Raw genomic sequence first — 21103 nt, 5'->3', positions numbered from 1 at the left:
CCTTTTTCAAAGATGCTCTCAGGATCAAGGTCTGTTATGTACCTGAAGTCTTGTACAGTTTACACATGTTTCTTCAGTGAGAATTTTAAAATGTGGCATGCCACTCCTTTCAGTTTTGGGATATTTTTGTGGTTGGCATAGTTCCCTTCATCTTCCTCTGGAATGAAGGCATGACTACACACTTTTTAAAAATAATGTAACATTGGTACTATATTATTCTCTATTGCTGAGCAGCCTCCTGTAATGTATGGGGTGCTCAATGCTCACGTAGTTCATAGTGGAGCTTTCTAACATAGCACTAACATGGTTCTTTCATACTTGCTATTTTCCTATTAGTCTAGTTTAAGTGGCTGAGCAACCATCACCTATCTTCCATTAACCTCTTTTGGAACAAAATTCTGGCTAATAGCAGATAAAGAAGCAAATTAATGCTGCCCTAGGCTGCACAAGTCTATATTACTCCTAGAGCAAACAAGGCAAGGCAGCCTTTTGCATGTTTGCTGCAAGCAGAAACAGCATGGAGACCTGTGTCTCCTGCCTTGTCTTGCTTCTGAAAATACTGTAGGATGCAGAATTTTGATTAGGTAGTCTAATTATCCATCTTCATTGTACAGAATTTTGTGGCATATACCAAAAGAATATAGGTGTTTTACTGCTGATGTTCAATCCCTTCTAAAAATTCACCAAAATTATATAAATGGAAAGATAATTAAAATGAATGGAGAAATCATCCAAAATATGTTGTCTTCTGCATTAAAAATCAAAGCTGATTTAAAAACAGATCTTACATGCTCCTTACACACAAGCGTTTAACTTTCAGAAGTGAAATTAGTATAGCGCAATTAAATGCATGTGAAGGCATTTGTCAAAATAATAGCAGGGATCTGGGAAGCCATACTGTTCATGTAATACTCCATTGCATTGCTACTGAGATATGAGTCAATCTGAATAGATTTCTTGGTGATAGATTTCCATTTTTTTTCTAGAAAGAACAGGGTAATTGCTACTGACTGCCTTCACAATCTGCAAAACCTAACTGTGTCCAGTCCAGCTCCCCTGAAAGCAGAGCGGTTTTCATGGATGGAGGTGGAATGGCTGTAAACAAGCGGGTCTTTCTTGATTTTGATTCTTCCCAAATATCAGATCCTTGGCTCTCAGCACCCATCATCTCCACTCAGCTAGCTGCTCTGTACTGTGCCAGCTCTGCCTTCCATTGCATCAACTCTTCATCCTGCTTCCTCACCTCTCCAATTTTTTTTCGCAGAGAATAACTTTAGATCTCTTTACCCCTGATGCCCAGAATCACAGAACGGTTAAACTTAGATGGGACCACAGGGGATCATCTAGTATAACTTCCCTGTTCAAGCAGGGTTATCCTTGAGCATATTCCACAGGATTGTATCCAGTCAGTTCTTGAATATCTCCAGTGAAGGAGACCCCACAACTTCTCTGGACAACCTGTTCCAGTGCATGGTCACCTGCCCACAGTAAAGAAGCTCTTCCTCATGTTAAGGTGGAACTTCCGTGCATCAGTTTGTGCCCATTGCCTCTTGTCCTATTGCTCGGTACCACTGAGAAGAGCCCGGTTCCAACCTCTGACACCTTCCCTTCAAGTATTTATACACATTGATACGGTCCGCTCAGTCATCTCTTCTCGACATTGAACAGGCCCAGCTCCCTCAGCCTGTACTCACAAAAGAAATGCTCCCAAGGCCCCTAATCGGCTTCCTAGCCCTGTGCTAGACCCACTCCAAGAGCTCCAAACCTCTCCTCTCCTGCGGAGGACAGAGCTGAACACAGCTTTATCGAGCAGCGCGACGACAGCCGCCGCTCCCTCGGAACATCTCGCGATATTTCCCGCGGGCGCCCTGAGCACGGAGCACCATGGTAACGCACTTCTCGCGATACTCGCGCGGCGCTACCGGCACCGAGCGGGGCGGGGCGCGGCCGACGTGCGGCCCCGGCCGGGGGCTCGGCTCTCCGCGGGTGCGGCGCTCCGGAGCCCGCCGCGGTGCGGGCAGCGGGGACAGCCACGGCGCCTGAGGCGCCCCGGGCCCTCCCTCGGCGCCCGCACCGCCGTGACCCGCCCGGCGGAGGGGCGGAGGTGGGTCCCGAGCGCGCCGGTGCTCCTCCGCCCCCGGTGCCTCCGCCCGCGGCCCCCGTCGGGCTTTGCACCGCCAAAAGTTAAAATGTGTGGTGATGGTGTCCCAGGTAAGCGTCTTCCATGTGTCTTGCTCTACAATATCCTCGAATTCTTTTTTTACGGTCATTTATTAGAGTGTAAAAAGAAAAAAAATTAAACGAAAGGAAAACGAAACTTTGCATTTTAAATTAAGTGGTCAACCCTCACTAGTTAGAAAGCATTCGACATAATTTCATGGAGGAGTAGTGGTTGAAAGGAACTAGTATGTGACAGGAGGCCTTTACCACCATGATTTAGTACATTTGAAGTTGACAGTGGCACATTTTTTCCACCTGTAGTAAAAGGCGTAAGTACGTAAGCATCTTAAATACCAGCTTTCATCATTGCTGGCAAGTGTATTGTACCCATGCTAGGAAGCCATGTGAGATAATTGTCTTTATTTTTAAAAACTGAAATCCACATAAATTATGGTTCTAATTCAAAAGCCAAGAACTTGGTGAATCAGGCTAGTTAAACTAAGGAGTTCATGCTTTGGCTTTAACAGCATTATTTTCTGGCCTTTTGCAGCAATGGTGTTCTTAATACCATTTCATGTCTCAGCCTTTTTCTCATTGTTTCCTGCTTCTCACTAAGTTTGGAGTTTAGTAACACTAGTACTATTGCCCAGTGTAATTTATTCCACTTTGCACCTGAACTGGAGTTGTGAGGACCCATCTGCAACTCCTTAGCTTCAAGTAAAAGCTTTGACGTGTTGCATGTCCCTTCACTGCTGTAAAAAAAAAGGAACTACAGAAGTGCCCTGTAGCACTTTGATTTGCATATATAACAGTGTGCTGAACATAGCTGGTTTCAGTTTTTCAGTTTTGGTTCCTGTTCTCATGAAATTGCAGAAAGAATTAGATGCTACTGGAAGACGTTAATGTACTCATATTTTTGCATTGAGATGAGAGATGTGTACAAATACCATGAACTTTAAGGATTAATTATGTATGGTTTGTTGAATATGCAGCCTGTACTTCACCCTTTGCCTCAGAAAGTTACATTTGAGCTTCAAGTCTTTGAGAAGATCTGAGGGAATGGCTTAGGGTCTTAGGGCAGCTTATGTAGCAGGTCACAAGGTGTGGGGCTGAACTCCAAATAAGGATGATGGGGCCATTATTAAAGAGATCTGCAAAATAGTGAATTGAATGGAGAGGCTTTGGTTTATGATCTTGTTAGTGTAAGAACTGGTGGGCCGTCAGTTTAGGTCTTTGGATCGAAGCTCATATCAGGCAAAAGTGTGACATGTATCCAGAGCAGACCCACAATATTTTTAATCAGAGGTCACCAAATTCTAGGAATCTGGATGTGTTGAAAGGGGACTGGAGCTACTTGAAAGAGAGAGTCTGCTGGTATTTACTAACCAGACAAACTACCTGTGGCCCATGAAATCTCTGTAACTAAAATAATATTTTAGAGGCCAAAGAATTTTTGAATAAGGGTGTTCTGTAGGCTTGTACTGTTTTTATTGTTACCTGCACGTCAGCTTAGGGGCAATGCTGGCTGCAGAATAGTGGGCTTGGCTACATGGATGCTTTTGTTTTCTCTATATAATTAAATAAATCTAGTAAATGACTGATGGTTATCATTGATTTGACTAATACATTGTGGACATTATCCTGTAAGTGTATGCTTCTAGGTGCTCAGAATTTGGTGAGTCTTCTTACAGTTTTTACACAGAAACATTAAAATAGGCTAAGGTGGAGTTTCTTGCCTTTAGAACTTTTTTCCTTACCTGTGAAAAGTGTCTGGGTTGATGTGTCCAGGAATATACACCACCAGTGGTCACAGAATGATGAATACTTGCTCTGGTGGAAGATTCTCCCTGGCTCACTCCTTCCTATAAATAAGGTGCATCTCATTGTAATTGATAATTACTTTCTTGTAAGTATCAAAACTTACTCCAGCAAATAGATAAGAAACAATAAAGGTTCTGAAATTAATCAAATCATCCCTTTGTTTTAGTATGACTGAGCAGGGGAAGATTAGAAATTGTTTCTGCAAACTCAGAAGAACACCCCTTTCTCAGTTGAGATTTGGAAAACTTTGTGTGGAGCCATTATTTGTGAGGTCTTTTTACTGTGAAGGCTGAAGATCTTGGGTTTTTTTAGTAGAGGTATCTTGTATTATTTTTCATTGCCAGTGCAATGTGAGGTCTTTCCATTTTGTGTGTTTGCCTGTGTGAAGCCACTGTGTTAACTTAATGCATTGGAATCTGGATTTTGCTTTTTTTCCTATACACCTTCTGTTATTTCTAAAATAGTGGTGTTAGAGCAAACTGTAATTTTATGTCTAGCTGTAAACAGTAATTGCGATTTTGATTCTAGTGCTATCTTCAATAAAGTGTTTGTATGAAGTTGTATGAATTTTGTAAACTAAATTTATATCCATTGTTTTAATAGTGAAGAAATTAATTACTTTGTACATCAGGCCAGTTTATCACTATGTGTGTTTGGTTTTTTTATAGATCATTGGCGTATTGGGGAGAAATGCCTTGCCCCTTGTTTTGAAAATGGAAAACTTCATGAAGGAACAATAACTTCTCTTGAAAAGGACAAGAATGGAAAATCATTTGCTGTTGTATCATTCTTGGAGTCTGAAGAAAGAAAAATACTAATAACAAAACTTTGTAAAGTCAAAGACAGTAGAGGACCCTGGAAAAGCTTAATATTTGATGAAGGTGATCTGGAAAAGCCATATTTTCCTGACCAAAATCTTCCATCTCCTGGAGTTGCTTTTAAATTATCTGACAATGGCGATTTTATCCCGTATACAATTAACAGATACCTGCGTGATTATCAAAGGGAAGGAGCCCAGTTTCTGTATAGACACTATGCTAATAAAAGAGGGTGTATTCTTGGAGATGATATGGGCCTTGGAAAGACAATACAGGTATTCTTTTTGTTTGTTACAGAGGGAGAATGTAGTATTTTCTGGGATCTGTAAATATTTGTTAAAAAGCATTGTATTTATGAAATTCAAGCCTCCCTCTGCTGTTGCAGAGATGGATGAGGCAGGACAGGATGCCCAGGACAGCGCTCAGAGCCAGGAGTGCGGTGCTGGTTTAAGACTCACTCCTTACAGGCCATAAAACTGGGATGTGACTCCTTTTAGTATAAGCACGAGTAATTATGGTAGTTACAATGTTAGTGTGTTAAATTTACTTTGAGGATTGCTACCGACCTAACATGAAAGCAATTTGCACTGGAGTACACTAAAAGAACTTGAGACCCTTATGTGACTCTTGCTTTTAAAATACCTTTTTCCTTTTTTCCTGAAAACAAATAGTATCACTGTTCTGGGAATGCAAAAGAACTGACACTTTCACTCCCATCTCTGGAAATAGTGCTTTGGTATTCCATGCTACTTCCATCACTCTTTTGATAATGCAGCTTGATTGATGAGAGGATAAAGTGTAGCTGGATTTTTTTCATTATACTTTGAATCTGGAATTTGCATCCAACCTAAATTACTTATTTTTTACTTACTTGCTCTTTCCTTGCTCTTTCCTTGCTCTTTCCTTGCTCTTTCCTTGCTCTTTCCTTGCTCTTTCCTTGCTCTTTCCTTGCTCTTTCCTTGCTCTTTCCTTGCTCTTTCCTTGCTCTTTCCTTGCTCTTTCCTTGCTCTTTCCTTGCTCTTTCCTTGCTCTTTCCTTGCTCTGCTATAATTAGGGTGATTTTATGTGTAGAAATTCTCTACAGTCTGTCTGATTTAAAGTGAGTGGTTTGAGTTCTGTGGGAGATAGTCTTTGTCCCACTCTCTTTTGTCCTGCTCCATGTGTCCAATGTGAGCTCATTTCTTCACTGACAGGTATTGGCTGTGGTATCTATTGTGTTTCCATTTAGGAGAATGTTGATAGATGCCTTTCAGCACAACAAAAGTGTTGTCCTGTAGCAAACTTAACAAGAGGAGTGGGTAAACTAAATTGTCAAAACTCTGCATAGAGCATTTAGAGGTATATCATGGATTTGTATAAATAGCTGATGATGCTCTGTTAGCAGATGCTTCATTTTAAGAAGGGCCATGTTTCTAGTCCATGGTAGTTGAAGAGCTCTGTTTCTACTCAGAGCTGCAAATAATCTGATTTCATATAGTAAGACATATCTATATATTTATCTGTCTATATATATATGTTAAAGATAATAGTAAACTTGGGGTGCAAAACCTAAATTTAGTTGTTGTGATTGCATCTTGCATTTTTGAATCTCAGAGCTGCTTCTCTGGGTACATTTATCACAATTCCACATAGGAACACAGTGACCGTATGTTCCTATGTGGAATTCACATCTGATGGCTATTTCTTTTAATTTGTGTCAAGTTTTCAGAAGAAAGGTAGAGATTTCAAAGAATATCTTATGTGAAGTGTATCATATGTGAAGAATAACAAGAAAGGATTCTGTAGGTACAGAGGTCAGAAAAGAAAGGTTGAGGGGACTGATCTGAGGCAGTGGCAAACTCATGCCTGACCAGTCTGGTGACCTTACATGATGAAATTATGATAATGGTCAATGTGGGAAGATGGACAGATGTCTCTGCTTTTTGTAGGGCCTTTGATACAGTTGCATGTGACATCCTTAACTCCAAATTGGAGACGCCTGGATTTGATGGATGGACAGTTCAATGGATAAAGAGTTGGCTGGCTGGCTGGCTGCAGCCAGGAAGTTGTGGTCAGTGCCTCTGTGTTGAGGTGGAGGCTGGTGATGAGTGATGTCCTCAGGCTGTGTTTTGAGAACACTGCTCTGCAATGTTTTCCTCAATGACACAGACAGTGGGATTGAGTGCAATCTCAGCAAGTTTGCAAATGACACAAATCTAAGCAGGGCAGTTGACACAACAGAAGGGTGGGATGCCATCCAAAGGGACCTGGACAAGCTTGAGAGTTTGGCCCATGAGTACCTTATGAAGTTCAATAAGTCCAACTGCAAGGTGCTGCACCTGGGCTAGGACACCCCCAGACATGAACAGAAACTGGGAGAAGTTGTAGAGAGCAGCCCTGAGAAGGGAGACTGGGGGATTTTTGTGGGTGAAGAGCTGGATATGAGCCAGCCATGTGTGCTTGCAGCCTAGGGATGCATCCGAAGCAGCATGTCCACAAGGTCAAGCGAGGTGATTCTTCCCCTCTGCTCCACTCTTCTGAGACCCCACCTGGAACACTGCATCCAACTCTGGGGTCCCCAGCGCAGGAGGGATATGGACCTGTTAGAGTAGGTCCAGAGGAAGCCACGAGGTGTCCCAAGGGATCGAGCACCTCTCCTATGAAGAGAGGTGGAGAGATTTCGGGCAGTTCTGCCTGGAGAAGAGAAGGCTCTTGGAGGACCTCATTGCGGCCTTGCAGTAGCCTTTGTGTTCAGGTTGGATGGGGGCCTGAGCAATCTGGTCTAGTGAATGGCATCCTTACCCATGGCAGGGATTGGAACTAAGTGATCTTTAAAGTTCCTGTCACCCCTTACCATTTTATGATTCTGTGATCTCGTGTATTTTTTATTAAACCCAGTGTTTGTATTCAATGTGTTCAAAGTTCAGCATGGGAAAGTCAGTTCAGTGGATATGAAGTAAAATGGTAGAATTCGCTTGTTTAGAAAAGGTTAGTACATATGAAAAAATAAATTTAAACTTCATTGAATAATTGATACAGTCTTAGAAAAATGTTGTCTTATGATTGTCAATTGGCTGAAGCTTACTGTTTCTGAATTATAGGATGGTTCATGAGATAAACTTTTCTAGAGATCCTTTGAATTTTTATGTTCTTTCTATTTCTGAACTGATTTTTGCTTTAAATGTCCTGGCTATATGGTTCATTCATATCAAGCTGAAGTTTAGGTGAAGGCAAATAGAATAATGTTGTTTCTTAGTGATTACAGTAAACTAGGCATTTAGGTTGCTTTTTCTAGAAGAGCCAAAGATTTTTGATAATGAGTTGCTGTTTCACTGCCTTTGCTACTCTTAGAAATATGTGGGGTAAATTCTACTGAGAATGGAGACTATAGAAAATAGATGGAGATTTATTATTCAGTTGAATTTGATTCTAATTCTCAAAGGATTTAAAAGTAAAACTCATCAGTTAAACAACATCTGCAAACTGGCTGTTCATTTCAACCTCAGTTTGTGAGATATTATGCATAAAAATATTTGGGTTACTTTTATTCTACATAGCTTTCTTTTACTCTGTGGCCATACCTAGGATGGATTTTTTCTCTCTTCTGTCCATCCAACTACTCTTTTCAGGGTGGTGTTTTTTCTGCACTCTGCTCTCCTGACTAGCTCTTTCTCCCCATCATTAGAGGGAGAAAGTTCTTTTTTTTGGACATCAACAGTTGGTAGCTTTACCTCTAGCCTGCTATGAGCAGCTGTGTAGCAGCTGCAAAAAGGAAGTGGCTGGAGCTGGCTGCTCTGAATAAAAGGGGCCTGTTGACATTTCAAAAGAAAGGCACCTCTCTGATGATGCACCTGGTCCTTGCTACTACTTAGTCCATGGATACCATTTATCCCAAGTGAATTTTTAATTTGTATGTTCTGGCCAGATCTTCCTCTGCCTTCTTCCTGTTTTGGAACATGATAGGAGTAGTTTGGAATAGCCTGTGCTGGGATGTTTGTCCTTGCTGTGGTGTATTGTAATAAATGTGTTCTCATAATCACCTTAACTGGTTTGAAGCAGATGGGAGAATACAACACAAAAGGAGGAAAATGCTTTTGATGTCAACAACAGGAATTCAAAAGAATGGAACATACAGAAAAAGGCGTATTAGTAAAAAACAAACCTGTAGGATAAGCCTCTTGTTCCTTTTGCAGAAATAAAGTTGAGAGGATAGTTAGAGGATATCTGTTCCTTCTGTTTTCTCATCTGAAATTCAAGTACCCTGAAAAGGAGGAGAGTTGCAAGACAAACCTTATCTCTATTTTTTCCTGGCTCATTCATACTCTGTCTCTTGTATATTTTTGTGACATTTCTACTTAAAGAATAAAAGAATGAGATAGAGCAATTAATTGCTCTTACCATTAGTTCAAGGAGTTCTTGGGAATCCAGAGGAGGGAGGGGTCCCATTTTAAAACCAGATTTATTTAGAGCAAGCAAACACCCCCTGCTGCATCCCCCAGAAAAAATCTTCATCCCCACTAAACCAAACCACCTTCCAGAGTCCTGTTCAGGATTTTGTCCTAAATGTTTATTTTTTTGTGGAATTCATTCAATTTCTTGTTATAAATAGTTACTGAGAATTGTTTTCTTTCTCAAGGTCATTTCATTTTTGGCTGCAGTATTGCACAAAAAGGGAACACGTGAGGATATTGAAAATAATATGCCGGAGTTTTTACTGCGGACAATGAAAAAGGGCTCAGATTGTAACCCCAAGAAGGTACAACTTTTAGAGATACTAGCTTAAGGATTTTGATAAAAGGCAATACTTGGATTTGTTTGGTTGTTTGTTTGTTTTTTTGGTTAATCTATTACTACTGTTCACCTGCACGAATGGAAAACATTTGGAGGTGTCTGGGTTAGATTTGTGGCTAGAGTACATTGAAAAACCCAGTGAGTAGAAAATTAGTGATGATAGTTTTAAAGTAAAAAAAGCATGCGTATCTAAATAACGAGGTACTTAATTAAGACAAATCCATATTTTTGGAAAGTGTATTGCTAATAGCATTGTGATGTCCTGTGTTTTCTTGATTGGCTGTCATAATCTTGGAAGTAAGTCTGGCTGATAATCTAGGTAGTGAAATACAGTGACAGCAAATAAAAGATACATGTAAAAGTTCTATGTGAATAAGATACGTCTGAAGATCATTTTAATTTTACCCATTACTGAAACCATGTGATTTCTATTTTCCATTGTTATTTTTATTTTGCTGCAATAGTTAGAGAATTTGACTGGCATAATGGGTCATATGAATGTAGCTCTGTGAATCATGGATACATGCTCCTCAGGAAATACAGGGTGAGAGGAAGGGGTAAAGGGATAGCACTTCACGTGCAAAGAAATAGGAATGATTCTGCCTCTTGACTGTATGTGAGGAAAGAATGTCACTTTGAGGACATTTAATGTTGAAAGAGGTCACAGAGAGGTTGTAGACCCCATCCATCCTTATGGGGTTTTGAAGACCTCAGTTGGCTAAGCCTGGGTTTGAAGTCAGTGTTACCAACTTCCACAGTGGGAAGTTGCCCAAGGTCACTTCCTACCTCTTTGATTTTATTATCCTGTGATACTAAGTGAATTGTATGAGCTGTCCTAATTTTTTTAACTCTTTTCAGGACTATCTGTTAATTAATTTAATTTTAGTATGACAGTATTTTTATGATGTATTGTGTACTTACTCAGTGTAAATGGATTACTTTTGAATTTATATTAACTTTAGATATTTTCCATACATCCTTTGAAATGGCAGAATTAAACAGTCAGACTGCTCAGAGCAGTAAAATAGTCAAGATCTTGACTTCGGTTGTTGAGAAATTGCTATGTTGTAGTTTTTCTAGTGACATACTGTAATATATATTTGTTTTCAGACTTTCCTCATAGTGGCCCCTCTTTCAGTGCTGTACAACTGGAAGGATGAGTTAGACACATGGGGATACTTTAAAGTCTCTGTCTTACATGGCAGTAAAAAAGATGATGACTTGAGTCGCATCAAGCAAGGGAAATTTGAAGTTGCTCTTACAACATATGAGATACTTCGCCTATATTTGGATGAATTTAACAGGTAATAGTTTTAATATGTTTTTGTACACACTGAATTTTAACCGTCTAATTGTGCATTGTTCTTTTCAAGGACTTTTTTCTGTACAATATATTTGCTGTTAAATCCATTGACTTACTGTGTGGCAGAGAAGAATCCCTGTACTACTGAATTTATCCTGTACTTCTGAATTTAACCTGTAGAGTTCTGGTGGGTTGACCTTGACTGGACACCAGGTGTTCACCAAGCCACTCTATCAGTCTCTTCCCAGCTGCACAGGGAAGAGAAATTAAGATAAAAACCAGCTCTTCAGTTGAGATAAGGCAGTTTACTAAAGCCAAAGTTTAGGCACGCACAAACAAAGAGGGGGAAGAAAAGGTTTGTTTCTGTTTCCCATAAGCTAGCAGTGTTGAGCCACTTCCTGGGAAATGATGCTTCTGCACACGTAGCAGTTGCTCTAAAAAGCAAACATCATAAATAACAAATGCTCCATTCCTCCTCCTTTCCTTAGCTTTTGTATCTGAGCTGATACCATATGGGATGAGTATCCCTTTGGTCAGTTTGGGTCAGCTGGCCAAGTTTTGTCCCCTCCCAGAATCTTACCCATTGCCAGTCTTCTGATGTGGGGGGAATGTTGAGAGACAGTGCTGATGCTCTGCCAGCGCTGCTCAGCAGTAGCCAAAGCACTGGTGTGTTAACAACACCTTTCCAGCTACCCACAGACCAGTGAGAGCTGCTGTGGGAAAATTAACTACATCTCAGACAGACTCAATACAACTGTCTTTGTAATAGGACACTTGGTAGCAGTAAGTGTTTGAATGAACCCAGTCTTTGCTGGTAACACAGTTACCAAATGTTCTCTGAAAGATGCAGGAATTGCCTGCCTGGAACCTGATGACTGCTAAAAGATACTTAGGAAGTATTTCTGTCTGGCAGTATAAGGAGAGCAATCACCTGGAATTTTTAGCAAATGCTCAAAAAGGTATTTTCCTTGTTATTTGCTGTTTTCACCAGCTTGATGAGATTATTGAACCCTAAAAGCTTTGAGATTTAAACCCACACATTTCTTATGCAATCCTAAAGGTCCTTTTCCCCTATGTCATCTTGAAAGTAGGGTATAAGTGGCTGGTGGTAGCAGCTTGCCCTCAGCAGCTGATATAAGTGGATCTGCAGGTCTTGGCATTTCAGGTGTTGGGAAAGGTCCAGGCCCCAGAGAGTACCTTAGTTGTCTGGAGATCCATCGTCAAAACAATCAGATCTTCATTTCTGTCCTCAGGTCTGAAGTACAGAGAATAGAGAAGTACATATAGAAGAATAAAGTAGTTTTGTTATCAACTATTTGTGTTCTTTCTGAAGCATGAAACTCTTCATGCCTGATCATGGAATAGACTGTGGTCAGAAAATAGGTGCATGTGTGGAGGAGATCTAATGTGTGACTGCCTGCAAATACATTTCTTCAACACGCAGGTTATCAAACTGTTTCCGCACAGGATGTGACTGGATGGGTCTGTGATCTCGACACCAGGAGAAGCTTTGTGTCTTGCTTCAATACAGTGATGGATTGGCCTCAAAAGCTGCTCTTAAGTAATTAGCTGTCAGGAATAAGGATATATATGTTCAGTTATGCATGTATGAGAGATTTAAGTGTAAGGAGCTAGGATATGAACATCCGTTAGACTTTTCAGAAACTCCAATTTTTAGCATATTTTGGGAATGTAGGAACTTAAACATGAATGAATGTATTTAGTGATTAGGAAAAATGCCACAAGATCAGCCTTCATTGGTGAACTAAATGCAGCTTGCTCAGGAGATGTTTTCTACTAAACATCTCTAAACATGTCTGTTTCAACTTTTTGCAGCATATCAGTCTGGATATGGTTGTGTTCTGAAATATTCATATATATAAATTTAATTCATAAAGTTAGTAAATCTCTTCCTAGGGACTTGAAGTCTTTCTTTATTATTATCTCAGTATACAGGTCATTCTACCCCTAAGTTTTATTCTTAATTGGCTGCAAAATATCTTTTGGTCACTGCTTATAGCTATGTTCATTGTCATCACAATCCCAAAATATTAAAATTCCTCTGCTATACTGGTATTTTATATTTTTTCTTGAGTGATACTTTACTGTAGGAAACCATGCAGATTGAAATGTTTTCAGTTCACTGGTATTTGCCTTGGATAATTTTTGTTGGTAAAATGAAGTATACCTATGTTATGTATATTTCAGTAGTTTACCTCCAGAGACTTATTTATTTTTTGTAAATCTTAATTATGAGTGGAGTTAATTTTAGTGAGATATGCTGGATTCATTGGTCCACAGATCGAAAACTTCTTTGTTCACAGAAAGCATTTGATACAAGAAACAGGAGGTTATTTATTTCATGATGTAGTTTAGCCATTATGTTCAACTATGTTAATTGCATTTACTAAACAAACAATATAAGGAAATGGAGTGATATAGCAAAACAGGGAAATCAAAAAGTAATAATGTGTTATAATCATAGCTGTCTGTGTGGCTGGCTTCACTTTTTGTATGTATGTGGGATGATGGGACAAGTAGTGTCAATTAATGAAATCTTTTTTTGATCTGCAGTATAGACTGGTCTGCTGTGATAGTGGACGAAGCACATAGAATCAAGAATCCAAAGGCTCAAATAACTCAAACCATGAAGTCATTAAAATGCCGTGTTCGCATAGGTCTTACTGGAACCATTCTTCAAAACAATATGAAGGAACTTTGGTGTGTTATGGACTGGTAAATATTTTCTTTTATGTTTAAACATCTCTGTGTGTTGGCTGTGCAGAGGGGTTGGGGCAGGACTGGATGGTATGGACCCATCTGTGTTATAAAAAAACAACAACAAAGCACAACCCTCAACTTCAAAACACCTGCTTTTTTTTGAGAATATAACTTACTGGGGAGGTAAGCTCCCAGTATTTTACAGTTGCTTAATACATTTGGAGTTCATCCCAGCTGGCTTCTTTGGAGAATTTGGGAAGTAGTTAGAATTATTCTTCCTCCACCTCCCATATTACCCTTTTTTATTTCTTCCTTTTTTTTTTTTTTTTTCCCTAGGGACACTCTTTTTTTCTTCTGTCCTTCACCCAGTAGATAGGAAATCATTGCACAACCTTGACCAACATAGTACCTTTGCTCTGTCCAGTATGTGCAGGTCATTCTGACCTACTTGGAGGATGAAAATAATAATATTTTGCTTTTTTTTTTCCAACATGCACAAGTACACATATTTGAAAAGTAACAGTCCTGTCCGGAAAAACTTCTAATGGTCAAGGAGAGGTGCATCTCATGATAGATGCAAATTTAAATCTTCTGGGAATGCTTTGCAGAGGAAAAACAAAGCAAATATACTTTAAATATAAGGATATACAGAACAGAAATAGCAGGAAGAATATTCTAAACTTAGTCTTGCATCTGGTTCATTTAAATTATGCTGATATTGTTAGTAAATTGTTCCAATGTGTAATGCTGCCAACAGTTACTGAATTCTTTCTACCATTGGGTTTCTCAAGATTTTATTTAGTTAATTGTAATATCTGCATATTCTGATTTCATAAAACCAGCAAAAATTGAAAACATGACTGTTTAGCTTCCAGTTTAGGCTCCTCAACACTAGCAGCCTTGTAGTTTAGAGCTTCTATATAATTGTGATTTCTGTTGTTCTGTTAAACTTTTTCTTTTCTTGAGATTGGAACCTTCTTCCTGAGGGGTATGTCTTAGCATTTGAGAGTCACAGAAAACAAAGGAAAAATGGCATGTCTTAAAATAGTATATGTTTCTATTTGTACTTAAAATTTTTAGTGGTTTCTCTAGTGACTGCTACTTTAAGATAGCTTGCTGTTAGTCAGAAAAAAAAAAGTTTATGGTATGCTTTAAATCAGTGAATCAATCCCCCATCCACTTTTGTTTTTTAATAGGGCTGTACCAGGACTTTTAGGTAGCAGAGTGCATTTCAAGAAGAAATTTTCTGATCCAGTGGAGCATGGCCAGAGGCACACTGCAACTAAAAGAGAGCTAGCAACCGGTCGTAAGGCCATGGTGAATCTAGCAAGAATAATGTCTGGCTGGTTTCTGAGACGTACCAAAGCGCTTATCAGTGATCAGTTGCCAAAAAAGGAAGACAGAGTAAGAGTGCCTTCACATTTCAAATACAATGCTAATGAATGTATCTCTTCTTTTTTTGTTTTCTTGTTGTATTTTCTCTCTTGCCTCATGTCTGTAGTTTATGGTTCTCTCTTCATCTTTTTAACTTGAGAAGAATCCATAGCCTTGGAAAAAGTGCACTTGAAGTAGTGTGCTTTGTTCACATAATTACTATGATTGCACATTGAAATGGAATTAATCAAGCATGAAAATGCTCAGCCAGTCTTCTGACTAGTGATTTACACATCTGTTTTATGTATGTTTTTGTCCTTATCTCTGCAAGCCCAAAGCAATGTTTGTAAATGTATGTCTTGAAATTCTATGCAGAACTTCTGAATTTGCATCTTGAAACTTTGTGTATGGAACAGTATGCTTTTAACTCCTTCATTTTCGATCCTGAAATAAAAGAAAAATCTCAGACAAAATGATTCTGTGATAGGCCTGTAATCCTGTTCATCTGATGCAGTTGTAAATATTACATGAAATTATAATACTTTATTGATATAGATAAGAGTTCTGCTAAATATTTTCTGAGTTGACAAATATGTAAGTTTGCATCTGGTTTTATTTTCAAAATTTGGTGGTTTTTCTTCATCCTTAGTTTATAATAATGTCATCTAGGCAGTCTTCTGAAGGAAAGATTAACACAAACATCAGTCAGTCTCCTTTCTGAATCTAGCAGGTTTTATTCTTTTCATTATCTTGTTAATGTGAGTATATGTTCAAGTTACTGCTGTATTATTGTAGCTCAGCATGGTGCTGCTGCTATGTGGATAGCATAGGTTAAGGAATGATCTTGGGATTTCTGTCTCCTGCTGCTTAAGACTAAAGATGTCATGGAGATGCCACCCATGGTCTTTCAGAAGAGGGATCAGAGTTTTCACCATAGCACTTTGTAGATCCTTCCCTTCTCATTGTTTATTCTGTTTGTCCCGCTTGTGGCTTTCGGTAGTGCCCTAAAACAGCTAATGCCTAAAAAGGGGAAAGAGAGGGCAAATTAAACACCTTGCAAAACAGAGAGAAATCTGTAATTAACATTATGCATTTACTTCTCTCACTTTTTCTTCCTCATCCTATTCCTTCACAAAAGCCATGTTTTAAGGTTTTGAGCAAAATAATAGCAGGTTCTTGTAGAATGGTATTGATATTCTTTGTAGAATTTTGGGGTGGAGTAGAATAAGTATGCATACATTTTTGCTACAGTTTCATGCTATTTTGGTGTCAAGATCCACTTTTTTTTAATTTGGTGGTAGAATAATTTCCTGCGTAACTATTTGAGCAAGTGTAAAATTTATTTCTACTTTATTTTCAGTGATCTGTGATTTGTTTTTTTTGATGCAGTGTTTTTTTGCCTTTCATTGTATGATGCATATGATAGTGTTTCTTGTGTTTTCTCTTTGGCAGATGGTGTTTTGTTCCCTCACTGAATTCCAGAGAGCTGTGTACCAGGCTGTGCTAGAGACAGATGATGTAACCTTGGTGTTAAGAGCAGGAGAGCCCTGTAGCTGCAACAGTGGCCGTAAGAGGAAGAACTGTTGTTACAAAGTAAGAACTTGGCACTGTTTGGATTTTAGAGCATAGTCTTCTGAATTTCTCAGGAGACTCTCTGCTGATGAAGAGCTGATTGAAATATTTGCCTAGTTGTAGCTCATCTGTTTGGGACATCCCAGCTGGAAACATGGGGAGCTGCATCACCAGCATGATAGAGTTAAGCACTTTTGAGGTTACTGCAAAGCTGCTTTGCATGCCCTGAGCAGGTGATTGTTCCCTATGCAGTAAATTCTGGATCTTTTGTATTAATAGATGCACCTATGATTTAGTTGATACTGGCAAGGGCACTGCATTGAGATGTTCAGTATGTGTCAGGCATGCTGCTTCCAGGTGCCTCAGACAGTTTGTGCAGGACCTGCGAATGGGAGGGCATGCTGAACTCAGCAGGCTGCCTGGGTAGTTCCTTGTGTTCTAACTGCAGTCGTGCCTTTCTGTGCCATTAAACATTCACTTTCCCTTGCTTCATGAGGGGAGAACTGTAACAGCAGCCGCAGAGCACTAGTCAAACTTTGTCCATGAGTAACAGCTTTACAGATTTCTTTAATCTTCTCTGGACTTCTTTAAACCTTGATCAGTCTAGCTTTGTATTTGTTTTGCTTACCTTACTCAGTAGGCTCAGATTAAGCACATCTTTTAAACATTTAGAAGCATATGTCACATGCTTGTTTCTCCCTTTTATCTCTCTGGCCTGCTCTGATTCTTGTGTAGTGTTTTGAGTTTTTTCCAAATGATGTGGCTTCTTCAGTCTCCTACATCTTTATTTATAAGCAATCCCCTTATCAGTTTTGTTTAATATTCCATGGATACTAGCCCTCTTTGCAGGCTTTTGTTTCTAGTGATGTTTCGTAGAAAAAAAGAAATGCTTGTGGACTTGATTCACAAAAAGGCAGTAGGCAGGCCTGCAGATAGTTGAGTGCTCTTATGGACTGTTTTATTCCAAAGTTAACGGTCAAATTTAGTAACTTGAGAAGACAAAGGAAAACAAATACTGATCAAGCCAGCCAGCCATAACTAGGAAGATAGCTGATGCTGTTGCACAGTTGCTGTTGCACTGTAGAATGTCTGAAGCTTGAATTTTGTTATTTGAGATGCTTGTAAAGCTTTTGCTGGAGAGAAAAGTAAAGTTAGCAGTTGAAAGGTAAGAAGTCATTCAAACTGGTCTTGCTTGATTTAATTAGTTATGAAGTTACCATCTTCTTGTATACTGAAGAATTCTTGGTTATCTCCATGGGATGTCTGTAGAAGTTGCTATCTGAAATGCTTGGCAAGCAATGAACGTAGCTGTAGGGTTTTTTTCTTATTGAGAAGATGTTTCTATTAATAGGGTGACAAAGCTGAAGAAAAAACAAAACTTGGTTCATTTTTATCAGAATACATCAGTATTCATCTCTTGGGCATCAGTTATAGTATTGTTAATGCATTAAGCCTGGTAAGAATAGCATTTATTTGAGATTATTACTTATTTTCAGTAGTATTTGGTTGCATAAACTGGTTTTTTTTTGTAGGTAAATGCACATGGTGAAACAATTAAGTCATTGCGCTTCAGTTACCTAATGATCCTACAGAAGGTTGCAAATCATGCTGCACTGCTGCAGACAGACAACACTAGCAAACTGCAGGTTAGTTTCAGAAGTATCTAAAAAATGGTCTTTTGGAAGATAAATGGGATGAAAACTCTTGAATGAAAATTGCTGCTGGCCTCCTTAACTAACTGCAATTAAGATATTTTGTAAGAGTCCTTTTCCATTCAGTCATACAGAATGCATACCTTATAAAGATGTTCTACAAAACAACATGTTCATTTAGTTGATTCATCTTTGAAAGTAAGGGTTATAAAACATTGAAGAAGTTAGGAGAGAGAGTAACTTTTCATGATTTCTAATAGGGCTTCATAAATGTAACAAAAACAAATTTTTGTTACATTTATGAAGAGTACCTATAAGAGGAATGTCTTTGTGCAAATAAACAAATAATAGATAATTAGAATGGGTTTCTTCTCTAGCATTTTATGTCAAGAGCTGAGTTTGTTTAAATAATGAGAAACATGTTTTAGAAAAAATTGCTCAATGAAAGATCAGTATCAGCTTATCTTGTTACTATGGCAAGCAACCAGACCCACAAATGGCAGTTTCAGAAATGCTTGTTTGTGACCCTTAAGATCTAGGAGTGTCCCTAAATGGATTTAGGGACATTACAACTTTTTCTTAGAATCTATCAAGGAAGATATATCAGAATGTCCTAGTTAATTTTGCGAGTTTGTTCCATTAAAGCAGTTTTGCCTTTTTATAAATGTTACTTTTAGTGTCCAGCACACTACACACAGCATATAGCCAGATGTTTTTAGTGGGTTTTTTTGTGTATTGCATATGTAGTTTTTGTTGTAATAACAGCTGGTATTTAAATAACCTCTGAAATAATGGAATGCAGGTATTTTGTGACTTACAGTCTTCTGCATCATGCATAATTATTAATTTTACCAACATCTACTAAGAAACTAACACTTAGTAGTTTTTCTTACCTTGAGTGTTGAAGGCCCTTATGTGTGTTATTCTTAGGTGAGAGATGCGATCTTTTTCTTTCTGTAAAAGTGAACTTAAAGTTCACTTTTTTTTTTAAAGTGTGAGATTGTGCTTAAGTTCAGTGCTAAATTTAGCAATGGAGCTTTACGTGGCTTTAGAACACTTGAAGTCCATTTCCTGTACAGTTTTTGTTGTGGAACAATATGTAATTCCCATACTGGCTTGCCTGAAAGAGTCAAGGGAAATGTTGGTGCAGAACCCTTTGGTACTGCAAATGTCAAGGCAAGAGGATTTTTTGAAACTGACAGTTCTGGCTAGGAGAAGACATTCTGAATACAATCCATAATTTCAGATTAGGAATCTCTTTTTTTTTTTTTTTAATGAAACTATGCAAAACACACAGGATATGTTTCATCCAGCAGTTTTTTAGTGAACTAAATTAAAAACTACATCACTCTGCTTGAGATACTTTGGCAGATCATGTTTCAACCTGTTTAACTCTTTGCATGGCTTAACAAAGCTCCGATTTTTAACACCTGTTCAATCTTTCTGCTTTTCTTCCAGGAAGCGCATATCAAACGAGTTTGCAGCCAGGTATTTTCCAGTTTTCCAGATTTTGTGCAGTTAAGCAAAGATGCAGCCTTTGAAACTATTTCAGATCCAAAATATAGTGGAAAAATGAAGGTAACCCCCTTCCTTAGAAGAAAAATAAATTTTATTAATAGTAATAGATTTGGCCTGTATTATATGGATATAAGAAAATATACCCCTAATAGTTTTGGGGGTTTATTGTTTATTGGGGGGTTTAATGGTTATTGTTCATCATACAACAGCAGGAATCTCCTGTCATGGATCAGTATTTATCTGGGCAAAGACTGGATAAGAATAATTTGTGATGCTAAAATTTTCTAAAACTTAAGCTTCACATGTTTGATGGTGGGCATGGAAATAACCCTTGTAGTCAACAGATTTATTGTTGCATGAAACCATGGATTCTGGTGACAGTCAGAAATACTTGGCAAAGAAAAGGAAGCAAAACAAAATCATTATGGGCTTAATGATTTGTGCACAGCTTCAATTTTGTGTGAAGTTCCAATCTCTCCTCTCAAAAAGCAGATGTTAGACTTTGAAAAGGTTCAGAGGACAGTTCAGAGAAGGGCCACAAGCGTCATTAGTAACTGTGTCAGAAGCAGCCAAGTAGGCTGGGACCCTCCAGACTATAAAGAATGTCTTAGGGTAAATGTGAGTGGGACCTACACACAATCATGGAATAGCATGGAACTGGTGAAAATGTACCGAGTGCTTACTGATTTATTGAACCCTTTGGACATTAAATTAAAATATTAGTAGTTGTGCTGAAGATGACCAAAATAAATGTGTTTAGTATGAATCTGTGAAACCCCTCATGTCAGAAACTGTCTTTCTCTGGTTTCAGAAAGGAGCAAAAGATGACGTGATGACATATAGTGTAGATTATTAGGATGTTGCTTAATGTAGATGAAAAAAATGTCTACTATAACTAATTAAAAATAAAACCATACTAGTTTTAGTAGTACTCTGGAGCTGAGAGTGACTGGGAGGATTAGAAGCTATGCAGAATTTTGGCTCTCTATAAACCTGGATATTAACATTTTCTTCTTGGGACTGGTGGCAGTGGGAAGATTATGTTGCTGTAGCAGGAATGGCTGTTATCACTTTACTGATTTGTTACTGTGTAAACAGCATCTTTCTTTATTGTTAATAATACATATGTATGAAATGCCTGCATATTAAGTTTGTTGTATACACTGGATTATTTTGAGAAGGTGAATTTAGCTGTTAAATTAATACATAGCTTTAAAAACCAAATCCGTCATCTTCAGGAGTTGAAGAATTGCTTATGAAGCAGTTCTGTTACTGATTATTTTACCATGACATTCACATTCCTATTTTACATTTTTGTTATTATTTTATTATATTCAATTTTTTTTCCATTGCATTCTCCTGGAAAAGCTGGCAGCCATGGCTTCCCTTTGCCA

At 38.5% G+C, this 21103-nt stretch overlaps 1 protein-coding gene across 9 annotated transcripts in view; it reads left to right on the top strand.

Annotated features, from left to right (window-relative positions):
- Positions 1 to 1924: 1924 nt before the first annotated feature.
- ERCC6L2 (ERCC excision repair 6 like 2) overlaps positions 1925 to 21103 on the top strand; it is a 53170-nt gene continuing 33991 nt past the window's right edge. For all 9 annotated transcript variants that reach the window (XR_013180149.1, XR_013180150.1, XM_077172135.1 and 6 more), the window contains exons 1-9: positions 1925 to 2211; positions 4650 to 5074; positions 9415 to 9534; positions 10680 to 10873; positions 13447 to 13608; positions 14790 to 14997; positions 16420 to 16560; positions 18072 to 18185; positions 19650 to 19769. Coding sequence is in view for 7 of the 9 variants with exons in the window: in XM_077172135.1 (XP_077028250.1) it covers positions 2190 to 2211; positions 4650 to 5074; positions 9415 to 9534; positions 10680 to 10873; positions 13447 to 13608; positions 14790 to 14997; positions 16420 to 16560; positions 18072 to 18185; positions 19650 to 19769 (1506 nt within the window). In the remaining 2 variants the exon portion in view is untranslated. The remainder of the gene's footprint in view (positions 2212 to 4649; positions 5075 to 9414; positions 9535 to 10679; positions 10874 to 13446; positions 13609 to 14789; positions 14998 to 16419; positions 16561 to 18071; positions 18186 to 19649; positions 19770 to 21103) is intronic.

The sequence above is a fragment of the Agelaius phoeniceus genome, chromosome Z (genome assembly GCF_051311805.1).
Source record: "Agelaius phoeniceus isolate bAgePho1 chromosome Z, bAgePho1.hap1, whole genome shotgun sequence".
In the NCBI taxonomy this organism is placed as follows: domain Eukaryota; kingdom Metazoa; phylum Chordata; class Aves; order Passeriformes; family Icteridae; genus Agelaius; species Agelaius phoeniceus.
This window is presented reverse-complemented; position numbering and strand designations above follow the sequence as displayed.